The following is a 12,279-nucleotide window of genomic DNA, read 5'->3' on the forward strand; positions in this document are numbered from 1 at the left end:
CCAGCCAAGAGCTGACTTAACCACTCCCTTCTTGTTTGCTGCTGACTTAAGGACCAACTGAATTATAGGCTTAGATGGACCAAAAAATAAGTGATCAGAGGTCATTTTGAGTGACAATATTCCAGCTCTGTAGAAATTATAAAACTAACCAAAATAAATAAAATGGCAGGAAGTACTGACATCAGGAACTGCAGATTCATGTCATCTCAAAAGAGCAACAGCTTAAGTCCCTGTCTTGGCTATCCTCAGGACCATATAGAAATACAGAATGTGCAAGCCACATATGTTCATTATAAATTTTCAAGCAGCCATATTAAGGAAGTAAAAGAAATAGGTGAAATTAATTTGAATATATTTTATTTAATCCAATATATCAAAAATATTATAATTTCAACATGTAATCAACACCCTGACTTTTAAGTTAAGATCAGAAATACAAAATCTTAGCAAGCCAGGCACAGTGGTGTGCGCCTGTAGTCCCAGCTTCTTGGGAGTCTGAGATGGGAAGACCGCTTTAGCCCAGGAGTTCGAGACCAGCCTGGACAACACAGCCAGACCCTGTCTCCAAAAAAAAAAAAATTCTTACTCAACAAATTCAGTTACAAATTGCTGTAAATTAAGGAATGAATACAGAAAAAAAAAGCAAGGAAAAAACAGAAATGCAAGATGTAGATGGGAGTAAGGGGGTGGTGAAATGTCAAAAAAAAAAAAAAAAAAAGGAGGTCATGCCAGCTAGAGATAAAAAGAGAAAAACAGCAAGTATAAAAGAAGAGCCCTGGCATGGTGGCTCACACCTAACTAATCCCAATGCTTTGGGAGGCTTGAGGTGGGAGGATAGCTTGAGGCCAGGAGTTTAAGATCAGACTGAGCAAGATGCTGTGTCTACAAAAAATAAAAATATAAATAGATTTTTTTTAAAAAAAGAGAAGGGGGGAGAGGAGAAGAAACAGTGGAAGAGATGGGAGAAAATGATGGGTTCACTGGGGAAAGCAGAAAGTTTATATTTGGATTAAAAGAGCTAGTCTAGGCCGGGCGCGGTGGCTCACGCCTATAATCCTAGCACTCTGGGAGGCCGAGGCGGGTGGATCGCTTGAGGTCAGGAGTTCGAGACCAGCCTGAGCAAGAGCGAGACCCCGTCTCTACTAAAAATAGAAAGAAATTATCTGGCCAACTAAAATATATATAGAAAAAATTAGCCGGGCATGGTGGCGCATGCCTGTAGTCCCAGCTACTCGGGAGGCTGAGGCAGGAGGATCGCTTGAGCCCAGGAGTTTGAGGTTGCTATGAGCTAGGCTGACGCCACGGCACTCACTCTAGCCCGGGCAACAGAGTGAGACTCCGTCTCAAAAAAAAAAAAAAAAAAATTATCAAAAGTTACCAAGTTACCTATCATTCGCTACTAAAGAAAGAAACCTATTTTTCATGTGTCATAAATGTCAGGCACTTACTTAACCAACTTTATTTCTCAGTCTCCTCCAGTTGCCACTCTCTAATCCAGACAGTTTTTCAAATTGTTCCCTGAGCATGCTATAGTCACTCCAAAACCCATGATTTGGCCCATGATGTTCCCTCTTGACAGTAGGAAAGAGCTCTTTTCCCCTTATCCACTTTTAAATCATCTTTAAGACTCAACCTAACTTCCACTACTTTCTTAAACTGTTCTCTAAGAGAAAGAGGAAAACCACTCATTGATTTGAATGCCTAACATGTGCCAGACACTCTTGTGATTTCTAAGTGATACTATCACATTTATTTAACTTAATTTGGGTCCTTTAATGTTTGAACAGAGAAAATGGGATCGGGTTGATCACATGAGTTAGATAATAGTATAATCTTAGATAACAGGCTAATGAGTTATCCTCAACTCATTTTCTAACAAAGAGTCCAACTATTATATTGTAGGTGCCTTCAATAATAAAATCTGAATTTACCAGAGAGATCAATTTCTAGACATTCATATTTTAAATAGTAATCAAGTATAAATTTTAAGAAGCCCCTCCCATTGGGAATACACACACACACACACACACACACACACACACACACACACATATGAAATTACCTACTTGACACTACAAAAATAAAACTAAAAAGTAGGAACCATTATCAAATGAAGATTACTAGAATAAAGATTACTTCAAAAATGAAGAAAATAGGGTTAAACTCAAATACAATTCTTTAAAATCAGTTGATAACTAAACTAAAAGGTCCTTAAAGTCTTTATTTAAAAAATGCTTTAAAAGTTCCTCTAGGCCGGGCGCGGTGGCTCACGCCTGTAATCCTAGCTCTGGGAGGCCGAGGCGGGTGGATCGCTCGAGGTCAGGAGTTCGAGACCAGCCTGAGCAAGAGTGAGACCCCCGTCTCTACTAAAACTAGAAAGAAATTATCTGGCCAACTAAAAATATATATACAAAAAAAATTAGCCGGGCATGGTGGCTCATGCCTGTAGTCCCAGCTACTCGGGAGGCTGAGGCAGTAGGATTGCTTAAGCCCAGGAGTCTGAGGTTGCTGTGACCTAGGCTGATGCCACGGCACTCACTCTAGGCTGGGCAACAGAGTGAGACTCTGTCTCAAAAAAAAAAAAAAAAAGTTCCTCAAAATTATTTAATAATTGCTTCCAAAAAACTTTATAAAAACATTTCTTTACAAATACATTATAAAATTATTCTAAAGCTGATATGAGCCCACAACTCAATATCCACAGGTACACAAAACAAATATTTATAACCTTCTTTTCTAGTAATATTCTTCACAGAAAGATACTAATACTCAACCCACTATTCTCTTTGTTTTTGTTTTGCTTTGTTTTATTTTGCAGTTTCACTGTGATAGTGTCTATCTATGGGCTTCTTTTTATTTATTCTACTTTGGATTCACTGGGATTCTTCAATCTATGGATTAGTGCCTTTTATTAGGTTCAAGAAAATTAGTAGAGGCCAGGCATGGTGGTTCACACCTATAATCCTAGCACTCTGGGAGGCCGAGGCAGGAGCATCGCTTGAGGTCAGGAGTCAACCAGCCTGAGCAAGAGTGAGACCCCGTCTCTACTAAAAAAATAGAAAGAAATTAGCCGGGCAACTAAAAATAGAAAAAATTAGACAGTCATGGTGTGGCACACACTGGTAGTCCCAGCTACTTGGGAGGCTAAGGCAGTAAGATTGCTTGACCCCAGGAATTTGAGGTTGCTGTGAGCTAGGCTGATGTCACAGCACTCTAGCCTGGGCAACAGAGCAAAACTCTGTCTCAAAAAAAAAAAAAAAATTAGTAGCATTATCTCTTCAAATAACACCTATGCTGTATTTTCTTTCTCACCACTTCTCCATTAATTTCAATTAAATATATAGTATCCCTTACCATGTTATCCTCCATATATCTTAACTTCCTGCCAATTTTCCATCTGTTTTTTTGTCTATGGTATATTTTAAATAATTACTTCTAATCTACTCCAGTTTCACTAAATTCTCTTTTCAGTCATGTACAATCTGCTATCAAATCTATCTTTGAACTTTTAATTTTATTTCTTTCATTTTTCTTTTCTATAAATTCTTTTTGGGGTTGTTGGGTTTTTTTTTCTTCCCCATGCCTATAATGTCCCTTTTTGCAGTTTCCTCTATAGGCTAAAGAGATTTGGAATCTTTTATTTCTTTAAACATAGTAAGTATGGTTAAATTGTGTCTAATAAATCCAGTATCTGTGGTCTTCAAAGATCACTTTTTACTGTCTTTCTTTCTTTTGGTTCTCAATTACAGTGACTTATTTCTTTAATACTTGATTATCTTTGACTGAGTGTCCTTGAAAACTTACTCGAAGGGTTTTCAAAGCCTAGAAGGAAGGTGCTTTTCTCCAAAAGAAAATTTGCCTAGGTTACTACCATTCTGGACAAATTTAGACTCAATTCATGAGTTAAGGTTTCTTGGACCACCCAGCTAATGAGAATGATGGCAGCAATCTTGTATGAGGACTAACCTGTGGTCTACTAACTCACACAGAAAGGCTTTTCTGTGTTGTTTTCTTCTTCTCTCTCTCTTGTTCTACCCTGTTCTGCTCAGTACCAAGGCAACTCTCCCTATAATCTCATGGGAGTGGGCAGTTTTACTTCAGGTTCATTTCTACCCAAAGGAAGGGTTTACCCCTATGGACTACCAATTTAATGCAGGCAGTAGGTATTAAACTTCTGATCTTAGGAAGGCCTGAACTTTGACCAATTTCCCCTTCATTCCAGGGGGCCATCAAAATTGCAGCCCACAGTTTCCAGATCAGCAAAGATCTTCAAGGGAAAAGCAGCTGTAAATGCTAGTGTTAATTCTCTGGTAGGTATTCACCTGCAATTTCTCTCTCTTGCTAGTTCTTCCATGCCTTTAGGACATTTTTTCATATTCTATCCAAACATTTTAGTTACCATCAGTGGGAAAACTGACTCAAATAACATGGTTTGCCATTACCAGAATCAGAAGTCCCATACTTTACTAACTCTCTTCAATTTGTTGAATGGAATTCATTTGTTGAATGAAATTCATTTATTGAAGGGATGAACAAATGACTTTCAAAATAAATAGATAAGTCAACCTCAAACTCAATTATTTGATTTTTTGAACACTAGTTTCATCATTGGTAAAATAAAGAGTCTGAACTGCATTATCTCTAAGATTCTTTACTTACTGTTCTAAAATACCAAGTTCTATACATATGTATACAGTATCACCCTTCAGCTTTTGGGTTATATAAGCTCATTTAATAAGTATGCCAAATTATGTTTTATGTTGCTTATTTTCTCATAGTTTTATGACAACTCCAAAATAACAGTACATGGGACTCACATTTATTCCAAGGCTTCCCTTCTCCATCTTCTCAAACCCAAGAGCCAAGACACAGTCTGCTATACCTTAAAGGAAAATGTAATTATTTTGAAAATTCAAATTTCCAGACACCCAAGAAAATACCATTAAATACTTCAATTTAAATAACTATGTCAGTTTACATAAGAGGCAAAAACATACTATAACCCTACAAAAATTTTTAAAATGGAAAAGTTACAGAGAAATTCTTACATACTTCTAGATAAGAAGAAAAATCAAGAAGGTGCTTAATTCTTCCCTTGAGTCACAACATGTTTAAAAACATTTGATTAATGTGGAAATATGTTTCAGTAAAGAACACATATAAAAAGCTAATTCAGAATTTTAAAACATTTTAAAATTTAAATTAAAAATTACGGCTGGGCGCGCTGGCTCACGCCTATAATCCTAGCACTCTGGGAGGCTAAGGCGGGAGGATTGCTTGAGGTCAGGAGTTCAAGACCAGCCTGAGGTAGAGCGAGACCCCATCTCTACTAAAAATAAATTAGCTGCACAACTAAAAATAGAAACAAAAAATTAGCCGGGTGTGGTGGCTTGCACCTGTAGTAGTCCCAGCTACTCGGGAGGCTGAGGCAGGAGGATTGCTTGAGCCCAGGAGCTTGAGGTTGCTGTGAGCTAGGCTGACGCCACAGTACTCTAGCCCAGGCAACAGAGTGAGACTCTGTCTCCAAAAAAAAAAAAAAAATTAAAAAGGATCCCAATCAAATTTTCAATAGAATTGTTTTTGGAGGGAGGGGGTACCTAAAAATGATGTTAAAGTTCAAGTGAGGAGCAAAACATGACACAGTTGTCAAAATTTTTCTAAAAATAATAAAGAAAAATAACAGGAACAAGAGGTACTTGCATTATTAAACACTAAGACATTATAAAGCTCCAATAATTAAAACACTGGATAGTGAAGCAGTAATCAACAGTCAAATCAGCGAAAAAGAATAGAGGGTCTAAGAAAAAAACCTTAGAATATATGAAAATATAGGAACTGATGTATATCCAAAAGAACTGAAAACATACAGCCACAAAAAAAACTGTACACAAATGTTTATAGTAGCATTTTTCATAACAGCCAAAAAATGGAAACAACCCATCAACTGATGGAAACAACAATGTCCATCAGCTAATGAATAGATAGAAAAATGTGGTATATCCATACAATGGAATATTATTTGGAGATAAAAAGGAATGAAGTGATGACACTTGCTAAAACATGAATAAACTATGAAAACATTATACTAAGAGAAAGAGACTACAGAAAGCCATGTATTGAATGATTCCATTTCTGTAAATGTTCAGAATAGGAAAATCTACAGAGAAAGTAGATCAGTGGTTGCCAGAGACTAAGGAAAGGAGAAAATGGGGAATGACTGCTAACGGGTACAGGGATTCTTTCTGTGGTAATAAAAGTCTAATAAAATTAGTGGTGATAGACACACAACTCTGTGAATACACTAAAAAACACTGTAACGGTATACTTTAAAAGGGTGAATTTTATGGGATGTGAGTTTTATCTCATTAAAGCTTTTATGCATATAGCCCCAACTACTTGAGAGGCTGAGGCAGGAGGATCCCTTGAGCCCAAGAATTCAAGGCTGCAGTAAGCTATGATTGTGCCCCTGCACTCCAGTCTGAGCAACAATGGAAGACCTTGTCTCTAAAAAATTAATTAATTAATATTTTAAAAATAAAGACTTTTTTTTAAAGAAATACAAAATAAGGCAATTCCTCTAATGGCCGTATGGATAAATGATCAAAAGGGGCCAATAATCCCACATTTATTTAAGTACACTAGACAACCACTACTTACCACCCTGAATCACCTGCCGGGCCATAAACAAAGCAGTAGAACCAGTAGAACAATTATTGTTGACATTGACAATAGGAATTCCAGTCAGTCCCAAACTGTGATAAATAGCCCTCTGCCCAGAGGTAGAGTCACCTGAATAGAAAAACAAAAACTTTAGCACCTACAACATGGGAATTACAGAGCTGCAATGCAACATAATACTACCAGATGGTTTTTTTTTTTCAGTATTATTGTGCATTTGGCCTAGCATACGACATGTGAAGGACAATAAATACACTACTAATATCTTACTCAGAAACAGTTTTAGCATTAACCAACATTTACTCTGCAAATATAAAAGATTCTCAGCCAGACCCGGTGCCTCTGTGCCTCATGCCTATAATCCTAGCACTTTGGGAGGCCAAGGCAGGAGGATTGCTTGAGGCCAGGAGTTTGAGACCAATCTGAGCAAGAGTGAGACCCCTACTCTATAAAAAATACAAAAATTTGCTGGGCATGGTGGCATGTGCCTGTAGTGGCTTCAGCCCAGGAGTTGGAGGTTGCAGTGAACTATGATGACATCACTGCATTCTAACTTGGGTAACAGAAAGTGAGACTCCAACTCAAAAGAAAAAAAAAAGATTCTCAAAACAAAGAATATATGCCTACTTTCTTTACATAATACAGAGGTAGGAAAATAGAGAAATGAACAAATACTAGCAAACAATTCAAGTTGGCTAAGGCTACACAATAAAGGAAGCAATATTTCATTAATACTTAACTGTCATATATGTCTTTTTCTTTCTTTCTTTTTTTTTTTTTTGAGACAGGGTCTCACTCTGTGGCCTGGGCTAGAGTACAATGTCATCATCATCATAGCTCACTGCAGCCTCAACCTTCTGGGCTCAAGTGATCCTCCTGCCTCAGCCTTCCAAGAAGCTGGGACTACAGGCACACACCACAATGCCGGGATAATTTTTCTGTTTTTTGTAAAGAAGGGTTCTCACTGTGTTGCTCAAGCTGGTCTCAAACTGGACTCAACTGATCCTCCTGCCTTGGCCTCCGAAAGTGCTAAAATTACAGATGTGAGGCAACTCACCCAGCCAGATACAAATGTTTAAAACTATTACACCAATTCATTAAAGGTCATGATTTACTCTTCATATAGATTCCACAACTTCAAGAAGTTTAAAAGAGGCCAGGCATGGTGGTTCACGCCTATAATCCCAGCACTTTGGGAGGCCGAGGTTGGAGGATTGTTTGAGGCCAGGAGTTCGAGACCAGCCTGGGCAACATAGCGAGACTTTGTCTATACAAAAAATTTTTTAAAAAAGAAAAAAAATGTTTAAAAGATCTTATTTGCGAGGGAATTCCAGAAAAATGTGATACATGTTAAGTAAACACATGACTTCCTCTCCCAAGTAACATTACCGCCAAGACTGACATGCTGGAGCAGTATGATAGGAATATCTGAAGGAACAAACGAACTCTCCAGGAGTCTTCAGCAAAATCAGCAAGGTTCAGGATATCCTTGTCAATGAACACATCTGCATCCCTTTGACCCAGTAAGTTTCCCTTCTAGAATTATCTTGATATCTTGAGATCTCAAGAAAATAAATCATAGATGTACACAAAGGTTCATCTATAGTAATACTTACTACAGCATTTTTTATAATGCTATATATTTATAGTATTTTTATAATAATTAGAAATTGGAAATAACATAAATGCCAAAGAACAGGATATCATTACTACTACTACTAAATAAGCCATAGGAGATCCCCAAGACTAGAATATCACATAATCATTAAGAATGCTGCAGGGAGTGGGGGAAATGGAGAGATGTTAGTCAAAGGGTACAAACTTTCAGTTATAAGATGAACAAGTTCTAGGGATCTATTAATAGAACAGCATTAGTGGTAACTGATGTGCTAATTAATTTGATTGTGATAATCCTTAAACAATGTATATATAAATCACTATGTTGTATACCTTGAGTATATTCACTCTTTATTTGACAATTAAATATTTTTTAAATGCCATGAACAGACTGGGAACATCCTAAATATCCATTAAAAGGGAATAGATTAAATGAATTATGATATATATACACAATGGAACATTATGCTGTCATAAAAAAAACCCACAGAAGCTCTTTCTGTTATGATTTGGAATGGTCACCAAGAACTACTAAGTTAAAAAAAAAAAAAAGATAAAAATAATGTTTATGCTATGCTATCATGTGTGTAACAAAAGCAAAGGGAAAGGGAATATTATAAACCCCCACACACTTAATTGCATGTACATAAATTACCTCTGGAGATACATACTAGAAGTTGGGAAAACTGGTTGCCTAAGGGAAGGGAACCACAAGACAGGTAGACAGGAATAAGACTGATACTTTCCACTACATAAACTACTATATTATACATGATTATAACCACTATATAATCTTTTGTATTTTTGAATCATGTAAATATTTAATCTATTCTAAAAAAGTAGCAAACATAATGGAAAATGTTAATGATGGTATAAAAGAAGCCTTAATGACATGGGAAATGTTTGATATAGTAAAACAAGAAAAGCAGATTACAAAAAATTATGTATACTAGGACCTTATTTTCTTTAAGAGAAAATCATACGTGCATGAATACTCGCATGCTGACTGAAAGATATATGCCAAAAAATATCAATGGAAATAATCTCTGAATAATGGAATTAGAGGTGACTCGTTTCTTCTTGTGCTTTTCTGTCGTTCACTTTTTTCCAATTAGCATATATTATTTCTCTAATAAGAACAAATGCTTAATGAAAAAGTTTTATTAGATACAAAAAAGCCAATAAATACAAATTTTAAGACAACAAGAAGCAAAAATTTATCTTCTGAAGACTAATTATCCTTACCTGGTACAACCATGGACAATTCCTTTTTTTTTTTAAAGATGAAAAATGTTTTTTAATTTATCTCCTGCTTTGGCAATACAATAATGGCAAAAAAGAAATGACACTGTGCTAACACCCAGGGAAATCTATGCATGGGAATAAGACTTTGAATTCTGAGGGATTTTTTTCTCCAATACAAATGCAGTCAAATGAATTCTTAGTTTTGAGGGTTAAAATTCACAAATGCCTCTGCATTGTTTAAGTAGCTGCTCCAAGATTTAGATGAATGATTTTTGGAATACACAGTTTACCACATACCATAAACGTAGCCAACACACGCCTGGTCCACTGCTGAATAAGGGATCTGTGCATCAGCTAAAGCCTTCTGGCCTATAAAAACAAAAAGTTTTATCAAAAAGTGCTTTAAGTATTTGCTTTAGGTGAGTAAAAATTAAGTTTAGGCTTTAGGTGAGTAAAAATTAAGTTTAGAGTTTTCTCAAAGTAAACATACCTTTATATAGTCTACGTTAAATTCAAATGACAAATCCTTCATCAAACCATCTTAGATCTCTCCTTTCAGAGGTAATGATTTCTTCCTTTAAGCTACTACATCACTTTTCCATATCTCCTTTTTGGTACTTAACACTTTCTGTCATAACTGCACGCCTAACTATAAATATATTAAATCCTAAGAGTCTTAAAGCTCCTTAATAGTAAGATCCTTGTCTTATTCAACTCTGTGGCTCTGTCACATATCTAGAGGTCAAAATGAGCATGTCATTTCCAGGAGTGGGTAACATTAATGTACCCATTTTAACAATGCCAAGATCAATAGCCAGGTATGTTGGTGCATGCCTGTAGTCCCAGCTACTCGAGAGACTGAGCAAGAGGATTGCTTGAGCCCCGGAGTTTCAAGTTGCTGTGAGCTATGATTGTGTGATTGCACCACTGCACTCCAGGCAACAGAGTGAGATCCCGTCTCTTGGGAAAAAAAAAAAAAATAACAAAGCCAAGGTCAAGAGATTAGTCTGGGCCTGGCACAGTGCCTCACGCCTATAATCTTAGCACTCTGGGAGGCCAAGGCGGGAGGATTGCTCCAGGTCAGGAGTTCAAGACCAACCTGAGCAAGAGTGAGACCCCGTCTCTACTAAAAATAGAAAGAAATGATCTGGACAGCTGAAAATATATATAGAAAAAAAAAATTAGCCGGGCATGGTGGCACATGCCTGTAGTCCCAGCTACTCGGGAGGCTGAGGCAGAAGGATTGTTTAAGCCCAGGAGTTTGACGTTGCTGTGAGCTAGGCTGACGCCACGGCACTCTACCCCGGGCAGCAGAGCAAGATTCTGTCTCAAACAAACAAACAAACAAAAGTAACAAGGGGAAGACTCATGATAAAATAAATTTTAGAAATTAGCATACAAGTTGGATGTAGTGGCATGTGCCTATAGCCCCAGTTACTCAGGAGGCTGAGGCAGGAGAATCACTTGAGCCCAAGAGTTCGAGGTTATAATGCAATATGACCGCACCTGTGAATAGTCACTGCACTCCAGCCTGAGCAACATAGCAAGACCCTGTCGCTAAAAACAAAAACAAAAAAATTAGGATACAAAACTACTTATAGAATATGATCCCATATAGCCATAGGAAAAAGTACCAAAATAGAATAACACTAAAATGTTGATAGTGACTAGGTCTGGGTCACAGAATTTTCTTTTTGTTATTATGTAATTCTTTGTTCCAACAAAACACATGCATTGCTCCTATAATCAGTGGGAAAGAGTGACTTACAAAAAGATATAATTTTTGGCCAATACTCTGTCCCTCCTTTAAATGACAACAGCATATTGTACCTTTCACAGTCTACTCACTTTCTATCTGAACTTTCCTTATTTTCCCTTCTAGATGGTAAGAACCTTGAGATTAGTACACCACACCATTCTGAATCCTTCCCAGGGCCCAGGATACACTCATTATTTATTGAACATTATCTGCTAACAGCAGATTTTCTGCATAAACTGTCAGATTAAAATAATTACTAAATAAAAATGTTAAAAGGGTAAGAAAACAAAGGAAGCATAGAAGTTAACTATCTGAAATAGTTTCAAAGAGTTCCATGGTGTTGCTGTATCATTCAAATGAGTGTCATCTGCATTTAGTTGCAAAGGGATCCCCAACCTTTCTCTGAAGGAAAGGGGGATGGAGGAATGTATAAAGAGCAGAAGTCCCTAAATAATGGAAGTGACAAGAGGCAATTCCGCTTGTTGTGCTTCCCTCCATTCTATGCATTTAGGAAATAACAGGAAAGAAAATGGTAGCAGAAGCCCCTCCTATAACAAGTCTGCAGAAGTAGAGAGTAAGACTTTTGGATCTACTGTTCCAAGAAACCAATCCCCCTGCCTCACCACCACAGTCAGCAAGTAAGTCCAGAGAGAACAGAGTGCAAAATCATTTTCAGAATCTCAGGGGATTTTACCCTCAAGTTGTGCTTCAATAAATGTTCGACTAAATTGTGACTGATGTAGTCTCAAGGTACTTTAGGTGAAATATATGAGTGAAGTCATCCTTTTATACTTCTCATTTCCATACATAATTAGAACCAAGGAGTATTTTTAAGAGAAAACCTAAGTTTTAAAAGTTTTAAGTTTGGCCAGGCATGGCAGCTCACACATGTAATCCCAGCACTTTCGGAGGCTGAGATGAAAAGCTCTCAGGGGGCCAGGATTTCGAGACTAGCTATGGGCAACATAGCAAGATCCCTA

The 12,279-nt window shown here is 37.1% G+C and overlaps 1 protein-coding gene across 1 annotated transcript in view; it reads right to left on the bottom strand.

Annotated features, from left to right (window-relative positions):
- Positions 1–12,279, bottom strand: part of SCP2 (sterol carrier protein 2) — a 103,238-nt gene that overhangs the window by 81,905 nt on the left and 9,054 nt on the right. The window contains exons 3-5 of the mRNA XM_045547999.1: positions 9,838–9,909; positions 6,658–6,789; positions 4,818–4,882 (exon numbers count right to left, since the gene is read on the bottom strand). Coding sequence (XP_045403955.1) covers positions 4,818–4,882; positions 6,658–6,789; positions 9,838–9,909 — 269 coding nt within the window. The remainder of the gene's footprint in view (positions 1–4,817; positions 4,883–6,657; positions 6,790–9,837; positions 9,910–12,279) is intronic.

The sequence above is a fragment of the Lemur catta genome, chromosome 3, assembly GCF_020740605.2.
Source record: "Lemur catta isolate mLemCat1 chromosome 3, mLemCat1.pri, whole genome shotgun sequence".
Taxonomy (NCBI): Eukaryota; Metazoa; Chordata; class Mammalia; order Primates; family Lemuridae; genus Lemur; species Lemur catta.